This window comes from Populus trichocarpa, chromosome 14, assembly GCF_000002775.5.
Source record: "Populus trichocarpa isolate Nisqually-1 chromosome 14, P.trichocarpa_v4.1, whole genome shotgun sequence".
NCBI classification, from domain to species: Eukaryota; Viridiplantae; Streptophyta; class Magnoliopsida; order Malpighiales; family Salicaceae; genus Populus; species Populus trichocarpa.
The window spans coordinates 2,354,222-2,382,161 of NC_037298.2; the positions used below are offsets into that span (position 1 = coordinate 2,354,222).

Sequence of the window (27,940 nt, forward strand, 5' to 3'; positions counted from 1 at the left end):
GCAGGCACGTTAGCGTTGTTGACGTCTTCTCCTTCGACGTAGCTGTGTCTCTGGGACCATTTTTAAAACTTGAAGCTACAATTTCTCGTAAGATTTACCTAAAATCCACCCAAAAATGTCATAAAAGTTAGAACAGAAACAGTTAATTGCCAACAATTACTTGTAGTGTCTTATTGTCAATCCACAATGATTGATGCTGTGTCGCTTGTTTTGAATTTTGATTGCAGACAAGATGGAGAACAGAAAGTATATAGAGACTAAAAAGATGGAACCTTCTTTTCGGCTTTCTCATCCACTCACCCATGCGCACGGTGCACGTCTAGCTCCCAGTTGGGATTAGAGATGGTGGTGGCATTGTCAATTCGCCATCACCTCAACTTCACATTTATTGTTTACAGTCCAAAACTGACTGATGAGCTACGACAGGACCACCACGTAGATAACAATAATGTGGATGTGGATCAGCTACGCCATTTTAATATCACCATTTGGCCCATGACTCCTTGATTCATTTAATGGGTTAATCTATACGAATATTTTGGACTGACTTAGGGGCCCAGTCTTCCCTTTTCCTATTTCCAGCCTTCTTCGTCTTTGACCATGTGCACTTAGGATTGGGGTGGGCTAGCATATATTTTTTAAAAAATTTTTAAAATTATTTTTAATATTAGTATAATAAAATGATCTGAAAATATTAATTAATTTAAAATATAAAAATTAAAATTTTTCATCGTTTGCTCATTACAGTTTATGCAGGCGGCAGCCAAAAAAAAGAAGAAGCAATTCAGGGTAACTGCAATGCAGTTAATTATGTCACCGGGGTGAAAATGATAAAAAAAAAAAACAGAAAAAGTTATCATCTGTTATTGGGATAGCGTCTGCATTTTATTCAATTATACAGTGTTTGATTGATGTCATCGTTTATAGTGTTTTTTTTTTAATATTTTTTATTTAAAAATAAATTATTTATTTTTAATTTTTGACATTATCATACTAAAATCATAAAAAAAAATACTAAAAAAATTATTAATTTAATATTTTTACATTTCAAATATACTTTTAAAACGTAAGTTAAAATTCATATTCAACCGTAATACCCAATAAACTTATAAAAATAATAGTTTTATTAGCCAAATAATTTATATTTTTTGCTCCAAGTCCAACACATAATTATGTTTTAAATATTAATTCTGTGGAATTTAAAATAATATATATTTGTTCTTAAAATTGTGTTAAATTTCTCTTTTTTTTTAAAAAACAAATTAAAGAAGAAAGCGTGGTCCAACAATCATCAAGGGGGTTGTCTCTTGCTTGAAATTTCTCTTTTGAGGTACCTACCTACCTACCTATAGGCTATAGCTCAGAAACAAATAGCCCAGACAATCCAGACATTTTGGTATCCTCCTTGAATTTCTACAACCCGCATCATTACATGATATCTTGTAATAGATCTTGTGACAGAACATGTGTACCTGTGTTTGCCTCACATCTTTCTTCCACCATCTTCAGTTTAATTCACTCTTTCAACGTTTCTTCCTCCTCCCCTTTTTTTTTTTTTAATATATTTTATTTTTCTCCTTCTTATACGTTGCAATGTTGAAATTTGGGACCGCCATAACCATCAAACGGAAACCTTGGTTATCAAATCGGTTGCTCGATGGATTAATTCAGTTATCTATTAATCTAGACCTAACTTGCTGTTAAATTATTTGGAGAGTTGATTTTGTTAATTTTCTAGTGATTAGGTGCATTAACCCTCGAGATCCCATCAATTTTAAAAAAAATCAATAAATTTAGCTAATTCGTAAACTTACAAGTTGAACATATCCAACTCATAATTTAGATTGTAGAGAAATTATAGATTGAGTTGATTCAACTATCGAGTGAAACTTGTATAAATCAAAAGAAAATCTGGTATAAAATAAAATGAAGAAAGTGGATGTATTATATGGGAATTTGCAAATCAGAAAATTACTATATTTTTGTCCACCCAAGAAATGCGTTACAATATTTTTACAAGTCAGATTAGTAAAACGGTATTACAAATGCTTTGCAATATTATGATTGTTGTGTGATGTTTTGTGGCCTGTGGTGTCTTATTAACTGATGACCTAAATATTTATTAACCTTAATCACATAAGATTACTGTGTGGAGTAGTCATAAATTAAATTACCTATATCGTGCAAATAAAGCTGTGCAGGCACTATATTGCAAGAAAGATATATATTCATTGGGGAGACAAGTAAGCCCACGTAGGTGACGTGATGCCATACTGAATGCGTCTCTGCAACTGCGGCTCGGTTTGGTGTTTTGGGCCGAGCCTCGCCACACCTGGAAGGATAGCTTGATGTCCTGTCTTTCTTTTGAGTCAACTCCCACCAAACCCAATCCTTTGGGCTAAAGCCCATCAAATCTGACTAAACAACTTTGCTGTTTGGTTTGCTGTTTTGGGCCGAGCCCCACCACACCAGACTGTACAACTTGCTCTTTGGGCTCCTTTTTTTTTTTTTTAATTGGTAATTTGGTATTATCAGATATGAATATACTTCCTCTTATTTGATGGAACAAAAACATTATGTTCTGGCTATAGTCAAATGTCATTAAAATATAGCTCACTGTCGAAACAAAGGCAGGCAATTGTGGGTGAGTTGTAAGAGAATGTTTTAACTCTTAAACGCCTTATATTTTACACTGTCATTAATTTAATGATAACTCTCCACATTGTGATTTTCGCTAAATTAGTAGCTCACATGCATGAGCTTTGAATATAGAAAAGAAATTTATTTCCTAGATTTTATTGCATTGCAGTATCTGCAGCAATCAACCTGATGTAAAGAACATAGTGGCATGTTAAAGTGGGCATGATCCCTGCATATCAGTCATGTTTGCCGACCAGCTCTCACTCCCCAGGTAGTACCTGTGTTGTGAAGAAACTGAACCCACTGACCAAGAACAATGAACCTTTTGTATAGCATCATCTTACAAGATTCTTTAATCAAATATACTAAACAAAGTCATTGTGGATCAATAATTATAATGTCTAGAATAGAGTAAACTATTTCACCTAATAGTTTTTTTTTTTTTTTTGATGCAAGATTGAGTTGAGTGACTTGATGATATCGTATGCATTTCAACTTCTCTTCTCACCTTGCAAGAAGTCATCTGTCAACATGTTGGTTGGAGAAACAGAACAAATTTAAATCCTTACTAAGAGTGAAATGGGGATCGATAATTTATTATGAAAGCATACATCAGAATTTTCTGTTCTCATAGACACACTCGCTCACAGGGGCAAGCCATGGCCCTTGCCACAAACTGTTAGGAAGTGGCCTGCTTCTTGCTGAATTTAGTTGAATTGTTGTCTGGAGGTGGCTTATAAATTGACTGGGATGTCAGTTTCACAATTGTGCATCTCTCTATAGAACATGGATCCTTCTCCTCAATTAATTGCGATTGCTTTGTTTTTTCCATGCGTACTTCACAGGGCAAGCCATGGCCCTTGCCACAAACTGTTTGGAAGTGGCCTGCTTCTTGCTGAATTTAGTTGAATTGTTGTCTGGAGGTGGCTTATAAATTGACTGGGATGTCAGTTTCACAATTGTGCATCTCTCTATAGAACATGGATCCTTCTCCTCAATTAATTGCGATTGCTTTGTTTTTTTCATGCATACTTCTCTACAATGCACTGACTAAAAAAAACAGTATTAAAGGTAACCAAATTAAAGAGGCTCCTGAACCAGCTGGAGCATGGCCAATTATTGGCCATCTACATCTGTTAGGTGGGGGTGATCAGCTTCTATACCGAACTCTTGGAGCAATGGCTGATAAGCATGGTTCAGCGTTCACTATCCGTCTCGGCAGTCGCCGGGCTTTTGTGGTGAGTAGTTGGGAGGTAGTGAAGGAATGCTTCACAATTAATGACAAGGCGCTAGCTTCACGTCCGACTACAGTTGCAGCAAAGCATATGGGCTACAACTATGCTGTTTTTGGATTTGCTCCATACAGCTCTTTCTGGCGTGAGATGAGAAAGATCGCAACTCTTGAACTTCTTTCTAACCGACGGCTTGAGATGCTTAAGCATGTTCGAGCTTCTGAAGTTGACATAGGGATAAGGGAGCTATACAATTCGTGGGCTAACAATAGCTCCAGTTCTGTGGTTGTTGAACTTAAACAATGGCTAGAAGACTTGACACTTAATGTTGTCGTCAGAATGGTGGCTGGAAAGCGTTATTTTGGTTCTGCTGCCGCTTCTGACGATGGAGAGGCAAGACGGTGCCAGAAGGCGATTAATCAGTTCTTTCGTCTGATTGGTATTTTTGTGGTTTCAGATGCACTTCCATTTCTTGGGTGGTTAGATTTGCAGGGACATGAAAGGGCAATGAAGAATACAGCCAAAGAGTTGGATGCTATTCTCGAAGGCTGGCTTGGCTGGATGAACATCGCCAAAGGAGAGTTTCTGCTGGAATCAAGGATGAGGGTGAGCAGGACTTCATCGATGTGATGTTGTCACTTAAGGAGGAAGGCCAACTGTCGAATTTTCAGTATGATGCAAATACCAGCATCAAGTCTACCTGCCTAGTAAGTTGATATGCAAAATAACCATGGAATACAATTTACAGAGCCAGTTCAAGCAATGTTTTTTTTTGTTGATGAGAATAAAAAAACTAATTGCGAATTGGAGTTTGCCAATAGTGAGATTTCAGGTTTTCCCTGCCATTCTCATCTTAGATTACCTTTAATTGGGATGGTTCACATTTTGTGCCTACACTTAAATAAAGTGGTTGTTGGAATATATTAATCTCATAATTCATGCTCACGAAGTATTGTAAAATGTCCGTAGGACTCCTCCAGGTGAAGATAATGACTGAATTTTTTGAGTTCATAATTTTGTGCAGGCTCTTATCCTTGGTGGTAGTGACACCACAGCAGGCACACTAACCTGGGCCATCTCATTACTTCTGAACAATCGCCACATGTTGAAGAAGGCACAAGAAGAGCTAGACCTCCATGTTGGCAAGGAGCGGCAAGTTGAAGATTCAGATGTTAAGAATCTTGTTTATCTACAAACAATCATCAAAGAAACCCTCCGACTATATCCAGCTGGTCCCTTGTTAGGACCCCGAGAAGCAATGGAGGATTGCAAAGTTGCTGGTTACCATGTCCCTGCTGGCACCCGCTTGATAGTAAATGTATGGAAGATTCAAAGGGATCCGAGAGTTTGGACAAAAACATCTGCATTCTTGCCAGAGAGGTTTCTCACTAGCCATGGAGATGTTGATGTTAGAGGCCAGCAATTTGAACTCATTCCTTTTGGTTCTGGTAGGAGGTCCTGTCCAGGTGTGTCGTTTGCACTCCAAGTCCTTCACCTGACACTTGCCCGTCTTCTTCACTCTTTTGAATTGGCTACCCCAATGGACCAGCCTGTTGACTTGACTGAAAGTTCAGGTCTAACCATTCCAAAAGCTACCCCATTAGAGGTTATTCTTACCCCACGCTTACCTCCCAAGCTCTATGGCTATTGAACCGAGCACTGAAGGAAGGTTGGATGTGCCATTTAAATTTTAAGGAAACAAAGGAGTTTTTGGATCAGGTAGTTAATAATTGTTTCTACTTTGTTATTGCCTGTTGCATCGTGTGGAAACTTATCTTGATCGATCAGTTTGTAACGTCCATTTATATTTCAAGCACTGCTCTAGTCTCTGCTGTCCGAATTTGTGTCTTTTTTAGGTTGGTTGGTTAGTGTTTGGTATGGTGAATAATATTGATTACAGTGGACTGGAGAAGATTGAACAATGTCTTATTTTGTATTTGATAGATATTAGATGAGATTTGGCTTACCCGAGGTTTACACCGTTTCAAATTAAAAAAAAATAAAAAGAAGATTGATCTGACTTGACCTGGTAAAAAACTCGAGTCAACCTGCAATCTGAGATAAAATACGGGTAATATATATATATTATTGGTATAATGAGGTTGGTTTGATTTTTTTTTTCAATTTAGGTCAACTCGGGTTGACCCTGACAAACCGTAACTCAGGCTTACCTCAAGTGGATATCGGCTAAGATTTTAAGATTATGATAATAATCATTTTTATTTTTATATTGCTTCGGATAAACCCAGGTTGACCATCTCGATCCATGGTTTGGGCCTAGCCTCAGGTTGACTCTTTAGTTGGGTTTTTAAACTATCATAATAACTATTTTTATCCCTATATTGATCTGGATCAATGGTCAACCTGGACCTGACCCCTGGTTGACACCTGAGTCGGTTTAACATAATCTTATTGTGATATAATAACTATTTTTATTCTTATATTTTTAGTTCATTATTATTTAACATACCAAACACAACCTACATATTTTATGTGTATTTTCATGAATTCACTTGCAAGACATAAAGCTCCTTTGCTTTAGTCTTTCATCAAGTTTAGAAATCACAAATCACCCACAAACTTTTTTATGAATAGATTATAGAATAAAATAAACTATCATATTCCAATAAAAATTCTAAATAATCATTTAGTAAGAATAGGATTCTAATTAATTAATTAAAAAGAATTTAAATACGAATCTTTTTAATCTAGAAACCTTTTCTTGTTTAAGGGTTCTAATTCACTAATTAAATAATAATTCTAAACACAAATCTTTTTAATCCAGAAACCTTTTCTTATCTCAAAATGAGTGTTTAGCAATGAGGGACTACGTTTGAGTCTTTATAAGTAAAATTAACATATTTAACCCTATAAGCTATTATTCATTGATATTCAACACACAAGATTCTAAGTACATGTCCTTAATTTATAAAGAGATTATAGGAAGAAGATAATCTTAAATTATTTTATTCCAATAAATATTCTAAATAATAGTTAAATAAGGATTTTAAACACAAATTGATATAGAAAACCTTTTATCATCTCAACAGTTTGGAGTACACTTGCAAGACATTTGGATCTTGCAAACTTTGTGTATCATGTGGGTGAATTGCAACGTGTTTTTTTCTTTCATAGAATTCAAGAGTTAGATTTTCAGTTAAAAATGCAGTGAAGCATAATTTAACTGAGCAAGGGGAAGGTTTTTTCTCTATGATTTGGTGATTGAATATAGGAGGAGTATGGTCACTCTGCCTGTCACTAGCTAAGAATTTCTGCTACTTCGTTATTGGAATTTGAATTGCCGCAGGCTCTGAAAGTAGAATCATAAGCAAACTGGACTGTGGCGAGATGACTTGCCATTGGCAGCTATGTCTTCGCTGGAGAATGATGCCCGAGGTAGGGAATTGTAGCCAAAATAATGGCCGAAATTAATAAGAGTACAAACGGCCACTATGGTACGGATGGTGTCTCAGCATAAGTAGAGAGAGGGAACTAAAGAAAGAACACCGGGGGGGGGGGGATAGAGAGATTAAAAAAAATGAGGTCCTTTCTCCAAAATATTCCACAATTCCTGCCACAAACAAAACGTGGGTGTACAGTAAGTGCAGCCAATTATAGCTAAGTTAACTCTGCAAAACCAAGAGCATGTCTAGAAGTCACGTTGTTTTTCGAGACACTAAGGGAGACATCACAGACAGTAGATACTTGCATCGGTTGTTTCCTGTCATCAATTATCTGTAAAACCCTTTTTAATTAATTATTCTCCTGTGTGCAGCTATATCTGCCAATTAGCTAAATGTAATTTTCTTTTTTTTTAGAAACATGGTTGTTAGACTCAGTTTGAAGATCAATTTGCAAAAGAATATAAGAACATGCTTGATAACATGGCTTGTCTGACTGTGTGTTTGTTAAAAAAATGATTTTTTTTAATTAATATTTTTAAATTGTTTTGATAGGTTGATAGAAAGATAAATTTATAAAAAAATATTAATACAATATATTTTTAAATAAAAAATAATTTGAGAATAACCCTATAACAATACTAAACACCGATCAAATCATAGAAATATCAAGTTAGTTGATGGATTACCAAATCAATTATTGGATTACCAAATCAATTATTTTTATTAAAATATTATTTTATACTTTTAGTTTTTTTTTTTTATATAGTTGATCTATCATAATTGATAAACGTTGACAGAACAATTACGTTTTTTTTTATAGTTGATCAATCATAATTGTATTATTGCTATTTACCCCAGCAAAAGTGTTTTATATTCAATAAAAAATTGATGTTTCTTAATTTTATCATTAATTTGTCATTAACCTTTGCAAGATATTACTGTATTATTGGTCACCATTTGTTTCTTTCATCGAAGACAAATTAAGGTGGCTTGACCTCGATATTTGATGAATAAATACAATCAAGATGAAGATGATTAGTTTTCAATAGATATTTGACTTGTGTTTCACTTCACTGCAACTTAAATATTTTTTTTAATAAAAAAATTTATATATAAACTTTTTCAACACGTTTTTTTATTTAAAAATTTTTAAGTGAAAATAAAAAAATTTACACATATATGTAATCAAATAAATTAAAAACTATGTGTATTAATAAGTGAAAAAAATCATAAACAATGACTAAATATAAAAACTAGAAAAATCAAGAGACAAATGTAGATCAAGATATTTAATTTTATAGGACATGACATTTACGCAGTTGTGTTTGCTATATTTATTAATTAAAATAATTTTATTATTCAATTAAACGATAATAAAAATAGACACAAATATTAAATTGATTGAATAAAATAAAAGGGAAAAAATATACAAGGCTGTACATATTAGAAATATTATTTGAAAATAATTTTTTTTTTATTTTAAAAAATAAAATTCATCTATACAAAAGATTAAAACAAATATAGATTAATCAGAAAAACTTTCTCAAAAATTAAATGCATAATTAAAAAGTAATCATCATTTCAAATAGGCTTTTTAAATAACATAAAAAGGAAAAGGGATATTAATCTAAATAGAAACAAAAAAAAGTGAACACTGTCGTTCACAATAAAACTTGTAAGGTGAATCTGGACCATGAACTCAACAGAGCTTGATATTTTCCCCCTTTAAATTTATAGCAAACCTAAAAAAAAGAGTAAACAATGTCATCCACGGTAAAGCATGAGGGGGTGAATAGTGCAGCTGTACAATATTCACGTCACTCATTTCCCCTTAAATTTATAGCAAAACCTTAAAAAAAAACAATAACTAGTGTCGTCCACAGTAAAACATGAGGGGGCGAACAATGCGTCTGCATAGTGTTCACCCCACACGCTTTAGTTTATTTAGGTTGAACCCGGACCATGAACTCAACCGAGTTTAATATTTCCCCCCCTTAAATTTATAGCAAACATAAAAAAAATGAACAATGTCATCTATGGTAAACATGAGAGGGTGAATAGAGCGACTGCACATTATTCACCTCACATATTTTTCCCCTAAATTTATAGCACAAAAAAATTTAAAAAAATAAACAGTGCATCGACAATAAAACATGAGGGGGTGAGCAGCACGACTGCACAATGTTCACCCCCACCTGCTTTAGCTTATACTAGTTAGATTTCCTGCATTGCGTTGCGGCCATTCATAAAGAATATCAATGAATATCAATGAACGGTAGTGAAAAAACAACATCTTCTAAGATTGAAGCAAGTAATAGGTTTTGTTAATTCTAAAATAAGGTTTACCATTTTCACTACATGATGCAATGTTTGACATAATTAGAAGACAAAATACATAGAACAGTAATGCATGCTGCTAAAGCACACCAACAAACCCAACAATAAAAACACCAACACAAAAGCCTCATGATTCAATAGATAGAAATGGATAAGCGTTTCCAAATTTTTTTTAATAAAAAAGTGAGGAAAAAGATGTAGCTCTTCCAACAGCCTCATTAACACGCATGTTTCCATAAGCCTAACAAGCATGCTAGACCCCTTTTGTTTGGGTTAGGCAAGCATATCAGACCTACGGTACTTTTCAATTCAGTCCTTCTACTTTTGATTTCTTATTTTTTTACCATGTATTTTTTTCAAAGTTCTTATAGTTTTTAATTTTACCATTCAAATCAATTTTATTGTTTTTTCCCAATAACAATAATATTGTTTTTCAAATTTATTAACAACAACAACAACTATTTTTAATTTTATCATTCAAATCAAATTTATGGTTTTTTTGGGTAGTAGTAATGATTTTTTTAAAATTTATTAATAATTATATTAATTATATTAATAATAATATTAAACATGCTTGACCCAAGTTTAAGAAAGTCTGGAAACCATGCCAAACCCAAGTTACTTGGGTCGGGCTCCCCTGCCAAACCCTCAGACCTAAAGAACTTGGGTCTGGCGCCCCTACCAAACCCAAGTTACTTGGGTCTGGTGTCCCTACCAAACCTAAGTAACTTAGGTCGGGTAGGAAGCCAAACCCAAGAGCCTTGGGTTGGGCTTCAACGCCAGACCTAAGAGCATTGAGTCCAGCAGCAAAGCCATATACCCATGAGTTTTGGGTCCAGCTGCAAAGCCTGACCCAAGAGCCTTGGATCTAACATTAGGTCCACTAGACTCAAGAGACTTGGGTCCGGCTACACCTCCAGACCCAAGAGCATTGCAGCCAGACCTAAGAGTATTAGGTCGTGCTGCAAAGCCATCATATTTATTTCAATGATTAAGGTCTCTTTGCATGTGAATTTTTAGTGTCAAAACTAAATATTTTCTAATTGGATTTTATATAAATTGTATATATCTAGAATGACATAATCTCGAAAGATTATTTATTTACAAACTTGGGTTTGATAGAGGCGCCACTGCTAGACCTAAATTCCCTGGGTATGACATCCCCTCACAGATCTAAAGAACTTGAGTTTGACGCCCTTGCTAGACCCACGACGCTTGGGTCTGACAGTTTTTCAAGACCCAAGACGCTGAGGGAACTTGGGTATGACATCCCCTCCCAAACCCAAAGAACTTGGGTCTGGCACCTCTGCCAGACCCATGATGTCTGGGTCTGATAGTTTTTTAAGACCCAAGGCGCTGAGGTTTGGCTGCTATGCCTGACCCGAGCACCAGGCCTAATATGTGTTTAACGAGCCACTAGACTCAATATTCTTGAGTTTAACTACATGCTAAGCCTAAGCAGACATGGATCTAGAGAGTTGTTAAACCCAACATCCTCGGGTTTAGCTGTGCGCTGAGCCTGAGCGGACATGAGTCTAGCGAGTTGCCAGACCCGATGTCCTTGGGTCCAACTACTTGCTGGGCCCAAGCAGGCATGAGTCTGGGTTAAGCTACTCGCTTAGCCTAAATAGACATGTATCTGATGAACTGCTAAATCCAACATCATTGGGTTTAGCTACGCGTTAAGCCTAAAAAGATATAAGTCTAACCAACTATTAGATCCAACATTCTTTGGTTTAGTTACGTGTCAAGCCCAAACAAACATGAGTCTGGTGAATTGCCAGATCCAACATCCATGGGTTCAAATACGTGCCATGCCCAAATGAATATTGGTCAAGTGAGTTTCCAGATCCAACATTCTTTGGTTTAGCTACGCGCGAAACCTAAATGAACATGGGTCTGACGAGTTACTAAACCCAACGTCATTGGGTTTAACTACGTGCTTTGCCAAGTGGACATGAGTTTGACAAATTGCTAGACCCAACATTCTTTGGTTCAGCTACTTGCTGAGCCTAAATAGATATATGTCCGGCAAGGTTTCATTTGTTTATTCTTATGACTTTTAACATAAAATGTTAATATTAGGGATATTCATCTCCATATCTCCATACACCTCTAGGTGAATAGAAATCTCTGAAGAGCCTCCTATATTTCTAACTCATAAATATTGTGTAAGATATATTTCTCCCTCATTAATGTTATGTAAATGATATTTATTTTTCAATAATACTATCAGGAGAAAATTACTCTCCAGTCCCTCCACTTCAGTAAAATGACAAGGTTCACAAGTTATAAATACCCTTGAACCACTCAAGTAAAGGTTTCACAATTTCTATTCTCTAGAAATTAATACTTTTAAATCTTAGAGCATTTATAATACCTCCTAAAATTTAATATTCATTCTCTCATTTATTTCAATAAATTTCTTAAAAGTTACTGATTTTATTATCTGAAGCTATAAATATCCTAAGTAAAGAGTTTCATAATTTCAATTATCTAGACATTAATATTTTTAAATCTCAGAGCATTTATCATGCCTCCTAGAATTTAATACTCATTTATTTCAATCAATTTCTTAAAAATTACTAATTTTATTATTTGAAGGTCTCTAAACCTCACAAAAAAAACTGTTTTGCAAGTGTTAAGTCTTCTACCATCAATCATCCACTTTCTAAGTTTTGAAAAATTAAATATTGACATGAACATATAATTAACTATTATCCAAACACAACAAAATTGTATTTTCAAGCATACTATATTTTAAAATATCATCACCATATATGATTTATAAGTTCTAGAGCACTTAGTTAAACTTTGTCCTCCTGAGTTGTAAGGAATTTACACTGCACAGAAGTCATTAAACCATTTGTTATAATCCTTTACACGAAACACTTGTTTTTTTTTTTTTTTAATATGAGACATCACAATTTTTTTTTCTTGGGATAACCTAGTGGATGCGCATACCCAAGACAAAAACAAGATAACAATAAAGAACAAAAAACCCATAAAGCAAAAAAAGAAAAATAAAACAAAAGAAAGTATAAAAAAACCAAAATACAAGAGGGAAAAATAGTAAGTAAGTAGCTAAACTGATAATGATCGATTGATAAAGATTTAATTAGAAGGAGAAAATATTCCTGATTTCAATCCTACCAAAAAATTATAGTAGCTTGCTGCCGTTGGCTAATGCTATTTGAGAATTTTTCTTTTTTAATTTAGTTTGAAAAAACCAATGCTAATTAAGGTCTAGTGCAGGAATAAATAGACCTGTTTAATTTATTTTTTAAAATAATTAACAATTATTTACATTTATAATTTATTAAATCAAATCCACTGATACCGCATCTCTTCTTGAAATCCTAGATGTCAAGTTATCGATATACACGCTCTAAAGACAAACAAGATGATAAGGATGTATGGCTGACGCGGGACCCGTTTATCACATATCGATCGAACATCTTATACACATCCACAATATCATAAGTGCTATATATAATTTTGAATATTTGATAAACCACTACATAGCTCCAAACCAATTCATGGATTTCCCCTTTCAGTTCTCAGCAACTGCTGTACTTATTCTGTTTGCCTTTATTACGCCCTCGATCTACTATTTGTTTCGGATTCCAGGAAAGGAGAGAAGCAAGAAGAGAGCACCGCCGGAAGCTGCCGGTGCATGGCCCCTTATTGGCCATCTCCATCTACTAGGAGGCTCACAACCACCCCATATAACGTTGGGAAACTTGGCTGACAAGTATGGTCCGATATTCACCGTGAAGCTTGGAGTCCATCGAACTTTGATAGTGAGTAACTGGGAGATGGCCAAGGAGTGTCTAAGGACCAATGACAAAGCTTTCGCTACTCGACCTAAAACTCTTGCAATGGATATCTTGGGCTACAATTACAGCATTCTTAGTTTTAGCCCCTACGGAACTTATTGGCGTCTGATACGCAAGATAGTCACTCTTGAGGTTCTCTCTAATCATCGACTGGAGATGTTCAAACATGTTCGAGAGGATGAGGTAAGGGATGCTGTAGGAGCGTTATACCAGCAATGGATCGGGAACAAAAGTAATTCACAAAAGCTTTTGGTGGAGATGAAGAGATGGTTTGGTGACATAACTTTAAATGTTATATTGAAGATAATTGTTAGCAAGCGATATGTGGATTATGCAAGCCATGGAGAGGAAAAGCCGAGCGATGAATGGAGGGATTCACTGAGGAAATTTTTAGAATTGTCAGGAATGTTTGTAGTGTCTGACGCACTTCCATTTTTAAGATGGTTGGATTTGGGAGGAGCTGAGAAGGCAATGAGAAGGACATCAAAAAATCTAGACCATGCGGTTGAAAAATGGTTAGAAGAGCACAAGCAGAAGAAAGCTTCTGGGACAGCTAAGGGAGAAGAAGATTTCATGGATTTGATGCTGTCCGCTTTGGATGATGCTAAAGAGCTTTCTAATCGCAGTGCTGATACCATCAATAAGGCTACATGTCTGGTATGCTATTTTTCTATAAACTTATGGTATAACGATTGTATGAAGAAACATTAGCTCATACCTTGTTTTGATGATGATGCCATATTAATTTATAATGAAACTCCGCTAAGGAGTACCATCCTCAGCTAAAGATAAACTTGCTAAAGATATACGTAGGTTGCCATGGTAACTAAAGGCCACATGCTTTCTCAACACCTATTTCAGACGTTAAAACTTGCGGGCTTGCTGGCGCATAATTTTTATCCAGTGATAAACACTGATCTAGAAATAAAAATTCAAAACTAAATAGAAAAAATAATTAAAATTCAAAATTAATTAGAAAAAAATATTAAAACAACAATTTCTAGTTCTAATTTGAGTGTCTTCTCAATTTTGGCTGGTTATAGCCAACCAATACCCTATGGAAACGAACTTTTAGAATCTCCTGTCGGATTAAAAGTAGTTATTGTTTTTGTTATAATGCATGTTTGATGAATTTAGGCTTCTTCTTCTTCTTGTTGTTTTTTTTTTAAGTTTAGCTTTGTTTACACAAATCCACAATTGAGTTACATACATTGGTAATCATTAAAACTCTTAATTAGTTAATTTAACTTGGACATTACTTTAAACAAGTAAATTTGCAAATAATTATTTTCTTGAATATTTCACAGACTCTTATTCTAGCAGCATCAGACACTACATCTGTTACATTAACTTGGACTCTCTCTTTACTACTAAACAATCGCGAGGTCTTAAAGAAAGCACAAGATGAACTGGACATCTATATTGGTAGAGAAAGGCAAGTGAAGGAGTCTGACATGAAAAACTTGGTCTACTTACAAGCTACTATCAAGGAAACCTTTCGTTTATATCCCGCTGCACCACTGTCTGTAACCCATGAATCCATGGAGGAATGTACCGTAGGTGGCTACCATATTCCTGCTGGCACGCGCCTATTCACAAATCTCTCAAAGATTCACCGAGATCCACAAGTGTGGTCGGACCCTGATGAGTTTCAACCAGAAAGGTTTCTGACTACTCACAAGGATTGTGATTTTCGAGGCCAACATTTTGAGTTGATTCCATTTGGTAGCGGAAGAAGAATGTGCCCTGGAGTCTCGTTTGCCCTTCAAGTCCTGAACCTTGCACTTGCTACTTTGCTGCATGGGTTCGACATAGAGACTCTGGATGATGCACCGATTGATATGACTGAAACCGGTGGATTAACCAACATCAAAGCCACACCTCTAAAAGCCCTTCTCACTCCTCGTCTTTCTCCTGGCTTGTATGATCTGCAATAAACATGGAGAGTCCCGTACTTCTGCATCTCACTACATGTTTGATATTGATATTGTGGTAGCTTTTATAATTATTATTTTATAAAAATTATTTTATAAAAATGTTTTTGTTTAAAGTTGGTTTAGTATTTATATATGTTTGGTTACAATTATAATTAAAATTAAGGTTGAATAAAAAATAATTTAATGTGTTTGGTTAAAAATATTTTTCAAATTGAGTTTATAAAATAACTAAAAAAAATATATTATAATATTAATAGTTTTTAATTTAAATATTGTAGATTTAACTACCACTATTACATTATTAAATAAATAATACTTTATATCAAATATTTTTTATTGTTCCATTAACTTATCTACAATTTTATCACGTATGAAATTTATCCGATAAGGACTATAGTTTTCATGGTTTTTTGAGCGTGCAACAAAATCAAGTATAATATCATTAGAAACAAAATTGGAATTGCAATCATATTTTGCAAATGCTACGTCATCATGCGATCTCCTTCTAATTTATGTAGTGTTATTAAATAATATTAATCACTAGTTTTTTAAGTCAAAACACAATTAAAAAAAATAGATTTTTTTTACCGGATCGGACGCGGTCCAATGAACAGTGGAGACACTGACTGTTCATATGTGTCATAACCTAATTTTTGACTCTTTCTATTTTATTAAAAAAATGTGTGAAATGATAAAAAGGAGGAATAAATTAAAATTTGAGCCAAGACAACATAATTTAGAAGTTTGGGGACTTAATTGGACTTGGAATTATTTAATTAATGGAATCAGGGACCTAATTAATAAATGTCAGAGGTTCAGGGACCAAAGTGAAAAATAGTCATTCCCAAGGACACAAACGGCGCCGTTTTGAAGAGCTGTTCATTATCCCTTTCATTTCGCGCGGAGAAAGCCTATTCAACAGGGAAAACTGCAGCAATTCGATCCGATCATGGACCACATCTTTAGCCCACGATCCCGCTCGTGGATTGATTAACAATCCTGTAAATGCAGGACTGCAACAGGGACTGGTTTTGGCAAGCTCTCGGGCTCTATAAAAGGCAGAGCAGAGAACGGTAAAAAAAAGAAGAAAACAGAGGAGACACCAGGGGGACGAAAAAACGAACCAGGGGAGAAACACAAACGAACCAGGGGAGAAAAACAAACACAGACGAAGAAAAAGAAAAAGAAAAGACTGAGAGAGAGGAGACTGGTGACCGAAAAACGGGAGGAGAGGGACGAAAACCAGTTTTCATCCCCAGAAACTAAGCAAAAAAAAAGAAAAGGTTGGCCACTGTCTTAGCCATTTCCAACACAGGCGAAAGAATATACAGAAGAGAGAGAAAGAGCAGGAGATAAGAGGATCGGAAACAGAGGGTGAAGGGAACAAAATCGGAGGAAGAAGGCAACGACCCGAAATCCTCCATCGCGTCTCTGCTTCTCTGCGCACAGGTAAGTCAGTTTTCGTTTTTTCCTCTTTGCCTCATTTTGTGAGGAATATTGCACTGCGCGAAGGTAAATTAATTACCTTCGCACAGTACATGCACGCGTGGAGTGTCTGGAGACACTCCACGCGTGCCTCGTGTTGGTTTGGGCCCAGCCGGATCACTGGCTTGGCCCGGTGACCGGGTCGGGCTGGCTGGGCCCAGCCCAAAAAATAATAAAAAAAAAATAGAAAGTGTGGAAATAGAAATTTTGCATGTATTAGAAAAAAATTTATTTTAACAATTTATTTACTGATATTAGAATTAGGAACAAAAAAAATATACTGATTTTTTTTTAGCTGGAATTTTACCAACGCTAGAGTTGGAATTATTCGTGGTGGAATATTTACCAACACCAGATTTGAAAGTATTTGAGATCGAATATTCACTGGCGCCAGAGTCAGGAATATTATAAACAAATCATCATAGCATAAGCTAATAAATGTTTAGCAATTTAAGACAACCAGCAATGCAGTCTGCCTCAGGCAGAACGTTTAAGAGATGATAATATCTTTCCTTTTACGTAACCAGTCCCGTACCATAGAATCTCTATTGACCAGTTAGGGTTCCTAGTAACCATAATACTAGGTGACAACTCCTTAAACAAGAGCTTTTTCCTAAAAGAACAAGATGCCAGATATCTGTTTTTTTTTTCATAATCAAGATTATTTTTAAGGCCGCCGCGATGTCGGATGTGACAGAATGGCGATTCCACTGGGGATTAATGGACTAAGCTTTGCCTTTTGTTTGTCAATTGCTATAATGTTTGTTATGTTGTATTTATTTGTGTTATTTTTCTTGCATTTACTGCTTTAGCATGCATCCTTATTTATATTGTCATGCATCACGTTAAGAGCACACACCTTAAAATCTAGGATATGTGGGGAAGTAACGGTAACCCAACGACTTTAGCCTGGGTAAGACTCGTGAAACCATACAACTCTCGTTTGATTGTTTACTTGGAAGTTGTTGATATGCCAAACTGATATTACTCAGGGCCTCTATTTTCACACTACTTGTAAGCCTCATATCGACCTTTCAAGGACGATCACTGAGTATACGAGAGACCCTTTGAAACTAGATAATGACCAACCCATTGATGCACTCAAGAAATTAAGATCTTCCTATTAGGTTGTCATCCCGTGAAGGGCGAGTCCGCATTTCATACTGAATGCGTCTCTGCATGAGTTGACATATCCAATTTATAATTTAGATAGTAGAGAAATTATAGATTAAGTTGATTCAACTATTGAGTGAAACTTGTGTAAATCAAAAGAAAATCCGGTATAAAATAAAATCAAGAAAATGCATGTATTATATGGGAATTTGCAAATCAGAAAATTACTATATTTTTGTCCACCTAAAAAATGATTTACAATATTTTTACAAGTCAGATTAGTAAAACGGTATTACAAATGCGTTGCAATATTATGATTGTTGTGTGATGTTTTGTGGCTTGTGGTGTCTTATTAACTGATGACCTAAATATTTATTAACCTTAATCACATAAGATTACTGTGTGGAGTAGTCATAAATTTTTTTACCTATATCGTGCAAATAAATTTGTGTAGGCACTATATTGCAAGAAAGATATAAGCCCTCGTACGTGACGTGATGCCATACTTACAAAGTGTGCGTCTCAAAAACCACCCTGTTTGTTTTTGTATTTTAAAAGTATTTTTAAAAAAATTTAAACTTATTTATTTTTTTCTTTACTTCAAATTAATATTTTTTTGGTGTTTTTAAATCATTTTGATACGCTGATTTCAAAAATAATTTTTTAAAAATAAAAAAAATATTATTTTGATATATTACTAAGTGAAAAACAATTTAAAAAACAACCAAAATCATACTTTCAAAAAGGCTTTTATGCAACTGCGGCTCGGTTTGGTGTTTTGGGCCGAGCCTCGCCACACATGAAAGGATAGCTTGATGTCCTGTATCTCTTTTGAGTCAACTCCCACCAAACCCAATCATTTGGGCTAAAGCCCATCAAATCTGACTAAACAACTTTGCTGTTTGGTTTGCTGTTTTGGGCCGAGCCCCACCACACCAGACTGTACAACTTGCTCTTTGGGCTCTGTTTTGTTTTTTAATTTGGTATTATCAGATATGAATATATTTCCTCTTATTTGATGGAACAAAAACATTATGTTCTGGCTATAGTCAAATGTCATTAAAATATAGCTCACTGTCGAAACAAAGGCAGGCAATTGTGGGTGAGTTGTAAGAGAATGTTTTAACTCTTAAACGCCTTATATTTTACACTGTCATTAATTTAATGATAACTCTCCACATTGTGATTTTCGCTAAATTAGTAGCTCACATGCATGAGCTTTGAATATAGAAAAGAAATTTATTTCCTAGATTTTATTGCATTGCAGTATCTGCAGCAATCAACCTGATGTAAAGAACATAGTGGCATGTTAAAGTGGGCATGATCCCTGCATATCAGTCATGTTTGCCGACCAGCTCTCACTCCCCAGGTAGTACCTGTGTTGTGAAGAAACTGAACCCACTGACCAAGAACAATGAACCTTTTGTATAGCATCATCTTACAAGATTCTTTAATCAAATATACTAAACAAAGTCATTGTGGATCAATAATTATAATGTCTAGAATAGAGTAAACTATTTCACCTAATAGTTTTTTTTTTTGTTGATGCAAGATTGAGTTGAGTGACTTGATGATATCGTATGCATTTCAGCTTCTCTTCTCACCTTGCAAGAAGTCATCTGTCAACATGTTGGTTGGAGAAACAGAACAAATTTAAATCCTTACTAAGAGTGAAATGGGGATCGATAATTTATTATGAAAGCATACATCAGAATTTTCTGTTCTCACACTCGCTCACAGGGGCAAGCCATGGCCCTTGCCACAAACTGTTAGGAAGTGGCCTGCTTCTTGCTGAATTTAGTTGAATTGTTGTCTGGAGGTGGCTTATAAATTGACTGGGATGTCAGTTTCACAATTGTGCATCTCTCTATAGAACATGGATCCTTCTCCTCAATTAATTGCGATTGCTTTGTTTTTTTCATGCATACTTCTCTACAATGCACTGATTAAAAAAAACAGTATTAAAGGTAACCAAATTAAAGAGGCTCCTGAACCAGCTGGAGCATGGCCAATTATTGGCCATCTACATCTGTTAGGTGGGGGTGATCAGCTTCTATACCGAACTCTTGGAGCAATGGCTGATAAGCATGGTTCAGCGTTCACTATCCGTCTCGGCAGTCGCCGGGCTTTTGTGGTGAGTAGTTGGGAGGTAGTGAAGGAATGCTTCACAATTAATGACAAGGCGCTAGCTTCACGTCCGACTACAGTTGCAGCAAAGCATATGGGCTACAACTATGCTGTTTTTGGATTTGCTCCATACAGCTCTTTCTGGCGTGAGATGAGAAAGATCGCAACTCTTGAACTTCTTTCTAACCGACGGCTTGAGATGCTTAAGCATGTTCGAGCTTCTGAAGTTGACATAGGGATAAGGGAACTATACAATTCGTGGGCTAACAATAGCTCCAGTCCGGTGGTTGTTGAACTTAAACAATGGCTAGAAGACTTGACACTTAATGTGGTCGTCAGAATGGTGGCTGGAAAGCGTTATTTTGGTTCTGCTGCCGCCTCTGATGATGGAGAGGCAAGACGGTGCCAGAAGGCGATTAATCAGTTCTTTCGTCTGATTGGTATTTTTGTGGTTTCAGATGCACTTCCATTTCTTGGGTGGTTAGATTTGCAGGGACATGAAAGGGCAATGAAGAATACAGCCAAAGAGTTGGATGCTATTCTCGAAGGCTGGCTGGATGAACATCGCCAAAGGAGAGTTTCTGCTGGAATCAAGGATGAGGGTGAGCAGGACTTCATCGATGTGATGTTGTCACTTAAGGAGGAAGGCCAACTGTCGAATTTTCAGTATGATGCAAATACCAGCATCAAGTCTACCTGCCTAGTAAGTTGATATGCAAAATAACCATGGAATACAATTTACAGAGCCAGTTCAAGCAATTTTTTTTTGTTGATGAGAATAAAAAAACTAATTGCGAATTGGAGTTTGCCAATAGTGAGATTTCAGGTTTTCCCTGCCATTCTCATCTTAGATTACCTTTAATTGGGATGGTTATCACATTTTGTGTCTACACTTAAATAAAGTGGTTGTTGGAATATATTAATTTCATAATTCATGCTCACGAAGTATTGTAAAATGTCCGTAGGACTCCTCCAGGTGAAGATAATGACTGAATTTTTTGAGTTCATAATTTTGTGCAGGCTCTTATCCTTGGTGGTAGTGACACCACAGCAGGCACACTAACCTGGGCCATCTCATTACTTCTGAACAATCGCCACATGTTGAAGAAGGCACAAGAAGAGCTAGACCTCCATGTTGGCAAGGAGCGGCAAGTTGAAGATTCAGATGTTAAGAATCTTGTTTATCTACAAGCAATCATCAAAGAAACCCTCCGACTATATCCAGCTGGTCCCTTGTTAGGACCCCGAGAAGCAATGGAGGATTGCAAAGTTGCTGGTTACCATGTCCCTGCTGGCACCCGCTTGATAGTAAATGTATGGAAGATTCAAAGGGATCCGAGAGTTTGGACAAATCCATCTGCATTCCTGCCAGAGAGGTTTCTCACTAGCCATGGAGATGTTGATGTTAGAGGCCAGCAATTTGAACTTATTCCTTTTGGTTCTGGTAGGAGGTCCTGTCCAGGTGTGTCGTTTGCACTCCAAGTCCTTCACCTGACACTTGCCCGTCTTCTTCACTCTTTTGAATTGGCTACCCCAATGGACCAGCCTGTTGACTTGACTGAAAGTTCAGGTCTAACCATTCCAAAAGCTACCCCATTAGAGGTTATTCTTACCCCACGCTTACCTCCCAAGCTCTATGGCTATTGAACCGAGCACTGAAGGAAGGTTGGATGTGCCATTTAAATTTTAAGGAAACAAAGGAGTTTTTGGATCAGGTAGTTAATAATTGTTTCTACTTTGTTATTGCCTGTTGCATCGTGTGGAAACTTATCTTGATCGATCAGTTTGTAACGTCCATTTATATTTCAAGCACTGCTCTAGTCTCTGCTGTCCGAATTTGTGTCTTTTTTGGTTGGTTGGTTAGTGTTTGGTATGGTGAATAATATTGATTACAGTGGACTGGATTGAACAATGTCTTATTTTGTATCTGATAGATAATAGATGAGATTTGGCTTACCTGAAGTTTAGACCTTTCCAAATTTAAAAAAAATAAAGGAAAGATTGATCCAACTTGACCTGGTAAAAAACTCGAGTCAACCTCAATCTGAAATAATATATATTATTGGTATAATGAGGTTGATTTGATTTTTTTTTTCAATTTAGGTCAACTCGGGTTGACCCTCACAAACCGTAACTCAGGCTTACCTCAAGTGAATATCAGCTAAGATTTTAAGACTATGATAATAATCATTTTTATTCTTATATTGCTTTGGATAAACCCAGGTTGACCATCCCGATCCATGGTTTGGGCCTAGCCCTAGGTCGACTTCTTAGTTGGGTTTTTAAACTATCATAATAACTATTTTTATCCTTATATTGACCTGAGTCAATGGTCAACCTGGGCCTGACCCCTGGTTGACATCCGAGTCGGTTTTAAAACTATGATAATAACCACTTCTATTCTTATTTTGACTCGGATCAATGGTCAACTCGGGTCTAACCTTGGCTCGACTTTCGAGTTAAGTTTTAAAACTATGATAACATAATCAACTTGACTTGTAATTCAGGTTGATTTCTAGTTGAGTTTTAAAACTATGATTACAATCATTTTTATCTATGCATTAACCCAAATCAACTAGATTAATTCTCGTGTAGAGAATTGGACAAGCTTGCCCTATTCCTTTTATTGATACAAAAATTTCTTCCCTAGAACAGTCTTGAATAGGAAAAAAATTATTTTTTGTACTGTATAAAAATACAACAAACAACTTCACAAAAAAAATTATTTTGTCTAGTCCATTAGTATTTAACATACCAAACACAATCTTATTGTGACATATTTTATGTGTATTTTCATGAATTCACTTGCAAGACATTTGGATCATGCAAGACATAAAGCTCCTTTGTTTTAGTCTTTCACCAAGTTTAGAAATCACAAATCACCCACAAACTTTTTTATAATTAGATTATAGAATAAAATAAACTATCATATTCCAATAAAAATTCTAAATAATCATTTAGTAAGAATAGGATTCTAATTAATTAATTAAAAAGAATTTAAATACGAATCTTTTTAATCTAGAAACCTTTTCTTGTTTAAGGGTTCTAATTCACTAATTAAATAATAATTCTAAACACAAATCTTTTTAATCCAGAAACCTTTTCTTATCTCAAAATGAGTGTTTAGCAATGAGGGACTACGTTTGAGTCTTTATAAGTAAAATTAGCGTATTTAACCCTATAAGCTATTATTCATTGATATTCAACACACAAGATTCTAAGTACATGTCCTTAATTTATAAAGAGATTATAGGAAGAAGATAATCTTAAATTATTTTATTCCAATAAATATTCTAAATAATAGTTCAATAAAAATTCTAATTAACTAGTTAAATAAGTGTCATAACCTAATTTTTGAATAAATAATAAAAAATGAATGAATAAAAATATATTTGATAGTGGGGTTAAGACAACACAAAATTTAAAGTTTGAGGTTGAAATTATTAAATTTGAGAGTCAATTAGTTAGAAATTGAAGAATTAGTAAGTTTGGAAATTTAATTAAAATTTGGATTATTTTAATTAATAAAATCAAGAGCTTAATTGAAGAATTAATGAGTTTGAGGACTTAATTAAACTTTGATTCAATTAATTAAAGGAATCATGAATTTAATTGAAAAAATACCAAAGTTTGGAGCTGATTTAAGCAAAATTGCTAGAAAATTAAAGTTCAAGGATCAAATTGAATAATCCAGAAACTCATGACTGTTGTGTAAATGGCGCTATAACTTAGGGATTCAAATTAAATTTAATCCAAGAGCACAATTAGAAATTAATTATTACTGATTAAGATCCCAATTGTTGAGTTTAAAACGTTTAGGGGCCAAAGTGAAAAATAGCCATTCCCAAGGACACAAACGGCGCTGTTTGGAAGCACTGTTCATCATCCCTTTCGTTTCGCACGGAGAAAGCCGATTCAACAGGAAATCTGCAGCAAATCGTGGACCACGTCTCCTGCCCACGATCCCGTTCGTGATTTGAATAACAGTCCTGCAAAGACAGGACTGGTTTTGAGGCTCTCTGGCTCTATAAAAGGCAGAACAGAGCAAAGCAAAAGGAGGAAAAAAAACCAGACGGGAAAACTCAGAGCAAAAACAGAGGCAAAAACCCAGAGCAAAGAAATAATACACAGAGGAGAACTGAGAAAAAAAGGCAAACGAAACAGAAACAGGGGAAGGAAAACCAGAGAAAAAGCCAACGTACCCCAGCTTCGCCTTCGTCTTCAGAGCACAAATTCACAGAAACCAAAAAACAAAAGAGCAAGAACAGAGAGACTATATAGAAGGCCACAGGAGAATGAAATAAACACAGAACAGGGACAGGCAGGAAGAAACCAATCAGAGAAAAGCAAGAACAAAGGAGAAGGGAAGAGAAAGGAGCTTAGCCGACGAATCTTTCATCACGTTTTCATCTTCATAGCTACCAGGTAAGTAAGCTTCTCTTTCCCCGCTTTTCATTTTAATTCCCCGGTTACTGTTTACTTTGAATTTCAATTCACACATTCTAAATTAATTCCTCTATTCTGTTCATGCACGCGTGAAATCACTTCACGCGTGCTTTCTTTGATTTTTGCCCAGCCGGGTCACTGGCTTGGGCCAGTGACCGGGCTGGGCTGGCTGGGTCCAGCCCAGCCCACATGGGCTGAGCTGGGCCCAACCCCCAAAAAAATAAAAAATAAAAAAAACAAAGATGTGTGTATGTATAAATAAAAAAATAAATAAGAATTTATTATTTTTATTCATTGACGCAAGAGTCAGAATAAAAATATTGATTCAAATTTATTTCATTGTATTTTATTTAAATTACATAAAAATAAAAAATATGCATGCAAAAATAAAATAAAATAAAGTAAATTTATTGATTTATTCACTGACGCCAGAGTCAGGAATATTACACGCAAACCATCATAGCATAAACTAATAAACATTTAGCAATTTAAGACAAAACCAGCAATGCAGTCTGCCTCAGGCAGAATGTTTAAGGGGTGATAATATCTTCCCTTTTTACATAACCAGTTCCGAACCATAGAATCTCTGTTGACCAGTTAGGGTTCCTAGTGACCATAATACTAGGTGGCGACTCCTTAAACAAGACCATTCACCATCAAAGAATAGAATATCAAAAATCCGTTCTTTTTCATTAAACATATAAAATTTAAAGCCGTCACAATATCGGGTGTGACAATAAGCATTTTAAACACAAATTGATATAGAAAACCTTTTATTATCTCAACAGTTGGGATACACTTGCAAGACATTTGGATCTTGCAAACTTTGTGTATCATGTGGGTGAATTGCAACAGTTGGGGAAGGTTTTTTCTCTATGATTTGGTGATTGAATATAGGAGGAGTATGGTCACTCTGCCTGTCACTAGCTAAGAATTTCTGCAACTTTGTTATTGGAATTTGAATGGCCGCAGGCTCTGAAAGTAGAATCATAAGCAAACTGGACTGTGGCGAGATGACTTGCCATTGGCAGCTATGTCTTCGCTGGAGAATGATGCCCCACCTAAATGTAATTTTTTTTTTTTTTAGAAACATGGTTGTTGGACTCAGTTTGAAGATCAATTTGGAAAAGAATATAAGAATATGCTTGATAACATGGCTCGGCTGACTGTGTGTTTGTTAAAAAAATGATTTTTTTTAAATTAATATTTTTAAATTGTTTTGATAGGTTGATAGAAAGATAAATTTTAAAAAATAAAAAAATATTAATACAATATATTTTCAAATAAAAATACTTTAAAAATAACCCTATAACAATACTAAATTGATGAATTACCAAATCAATTATTTTTATTAAAATATCATTTTATACTTTTAGTTTTTTTTATAGTTGATCTATCATGGATAAACATTGACAGAACAATTATGTTTTTTTATAGTTGATCAATCATAATGGATATGTCAATCTAATCGACTGGGATCAATTTCAATTTCTGAACACTGTTGACATGATTTCAAGGTTGAAAATATAACAATCAATTATTTTAATTAAAATATTATTTTATACTTTTAGTTTTTTTTATAGTTGATCTATCATAATGGATAAACGTTGACAGAACAATTATGTTTTTTTATAGTTGATGAATCATAATTGTATTATTGCTATTTACCCCAACAAAAGTGTTTTATATTCAATAAAAAATTGATGTTTCTTAATTTTATCATTAATTTGTCATTAACCTTTGCAAGATATTACTGTATTATTGGTCACCATTTGTTTCTTTCATCGAAGACAAATTAAGGTGGCTTGACCTCGATATTTGATGAATAAATACAATCAAGATGAAGATGATTAGTTTTCAATAGATATTTGACTTGTGTTTCACTTCACTGCAACTTAATTTTTTTTTTTAATAAAAAAATTTATATATAAAATTTTTCAACATGTTTTTTTATTTAAAAAATTTTAAGTGAAAAAAAAATTTACACATATTTATAATCAAATAAATTAAAAACTATGTGTATTAATAAGTGAAAAAAATCATAAACGATGACTAAATATAAAAACTAGAAAAATCGAGAGACAAATGTAAATCAAGATATTTACTTTTACAAGAAGTGACATTTAAGCAGTTGTGTTTGTTAAATTTATTAATTAAAATAATTTTTTTATTCAATTAAACGATAATAAAAATAGACACAAATATTAAATTGATTGAATAAAATAAAAGGAAAAAAATATACAAGGTTGCACATATTAGAAATATTATTTGAAAATAATTTTTTTTTTATTTTAAAAAATAAAATTCATCTATACAAAAGATTAAAACAAATATAGATTAATCATAAAAACTTTCTAAAAAATTAAATGCATAATTAAAAAGTAATCATCATTTCAAATAGGCTTTTCAAATAACATAAAAAGAAAAAGGGATATTAATCTAAATAGAAACAAAAAAAAGTGAACACTGTCGTCCACAGTAAAACTTGTAAGGTGAATCTGGACCATGAACTCAACAGAGTTTGATATTTTCCCCCTTTAAATTTATAGTAAACCTAAAAAAAAGAGTAAACTATGTCATCCACGGTAAAACATGAGGGGGTGAATAGTGAAGTTGCACAATATTCACGTCACTCATTTCCCCTTAAATTTATAATAAAACCTTAAAAAAAATAATAACTAGTGTTGTCCACAGTAAAACATGAGGGGGCGAACAATGCATCTGCATAATGTTCACCCCACACGCTTTAGTTTATTTAGGGTGAACCCAGACCATGAATTCAACCGAGTTTAATATTTCCCCCCCTTAAATTTATAGCAAACATAAAAAAAGTGAACAATGTCATCTATGGTAAACATGAGGGGGTGAATAGAGCGACTGCACATTGTTCACCTGACATATTTCCCCCCCTAAATTTATAGCACAAAAAAATTAAAAAAAAATGAATAGTGCATCCACAATAAAACATGAGGGAGTGAGCAGCACGACTGCACAATGTTCACCCCCACGCACTTTAGCTTATACTAGTTAGATTTCCCGCATTGCGTTGTGGTCATTCATAAAGAATATCAATGAATATCAATGAACGGTAGTGAAAAAACAACATCTTCTAAGATTGAAGCAAGTAATAGGTTTTGTTAATTTTAAAATAAAGTTTACCATTTTCACTACATGATGCAATGTTTGACATAATTAGAAGACAAAATACATAGAACAGTAATGCATGCTGCTGGAGCACACCAACAAACCCAACAATAAAAACACCAACACAAAAGCCTCATGATTCAATAGATAGAAATGGATAACCGTTTCCATTTTTTTTTAATACAAAAGTGAGGAAAAAGATGTAGCTCTTCCAACAGCTGCATTAACATGCATGT

At 34.7% G+C, this 27,940-nt stretch overlaps 2 protein-coding genes, 1 long non-coding RNA gene and 1 pseudogene across 5 annotated transcripts in view; 3 read left to right on the plus strand and 1 right to left on the minus strand.

Annotated features, from left to right (window-relative positions):
• Window positions 1-3,128: 3,128 nt before the first annotated feature.
• Window positions 3,129-5,771, plus strand: LOC112324075 (xanthotoxin 5-hydroxylase CYP82C4-like; annotated as a pseudogene).
• Window positions 5,772-13,090: 7,319 nt separating this feature from the next.
• Window positions 13,091-27,940, minus strand: part of LOC127904261 (uncharacterized) — a 41,912-nt gene continuing 27,062 nt past the window's right edge. Inside the window, exon 2 of the long non-coding RNA XR_008057261.1 lies at window positions 13,091-13,480. This is a non-coding gene — a long non-coding RNA (uncharacterized LOC127904261). The remainder of the gene's footprint in view (window positions 13,481-27,940) is intronic.
• Window positions 13,153-15,399, plus strand: LOC18109268 (cytochrome P450 CYP82D47). The gene is made up of 2 exons (XM_024584930.2): window positions 13,153-14,109; window positions 14,760-15,399. Exons 1-2 carry the CDS (start codon window positions 13,153-13,155, stop codon window positions 15,387-15,389), a joined length of 1,587 nt encoding a protein of 528 aa, XP_024440698.1. The 3' UTR covers window positions 15,390-15,399.
• LOC18104964 (xanthotoxin 5-hydroxylase CYP82C4) lies at window positions 16,464-21,950 on the plus strand. 3 transcript variants are annotated; one of them, XM_024584926.2, is made up of 4 exons: window positions 16,464-16,838; window positions 19,255-19,356; window positions 19,540-20,817; window positions 21,135-21,950. In XM_024584926.2, exons 3-4 carry the CDS (start codon window positions 19,864-19,866, stop codon window positions 21,759-21,761), a joined length of 1,581 nt encoding a protein of 526 aa, XP_024440694.1. In that variant the 5' UTR covers window positions 16,464-16,838; window positions 19,255-19,356; window positions 19,540-19,863; the 3' UTR covers window positions 21,762-21,950. The 3 variants fall into 3 exon arrangements, with proteins under 3 accessions (XP_024440694.1, XP_024440693.1, XP_024440695.1); XM_024584925.2 differs by lacking the exon at window positions 19,255-19,356; XM_024584927.2 differs by lacking the exon at window positions 19,255-19,356 and having other exon boundaries at window positions 19,579-20,817.

Excerpts from the sequence above, each read along its gene's own strand:
- LOC18109268 (XM_024584930.2), top strand. The coding sequence starts at position 13,153 with ATGGATTTCCCCTTTCAGTTCTCAGCAACTGCTGTACTTATTCTGTTT. Across the intron at positions 14,110-14,759 it reads TCAATAAGGCTACATGTCTG|ACTCTTATTCTAGCAGCATC; the intron begins GTATGCTATTTT and ends AATATTTCACAG.
- LOC18104964 (XM_024584926.2), top strand. The coding sequence starts at position 19,864 with ATGGATCCTTCTCCTCAATTAATTGCGATTGCTTTGTTTTTTTCATGC. Across the intron at positions 20,818-21,134 it reads GCATCAAGTCTACCTGCCTA|GCTCTTATCCTTGGTGGTAG; the intron begins GTAAGTTGATAT and ends AATTTTGTGCAG.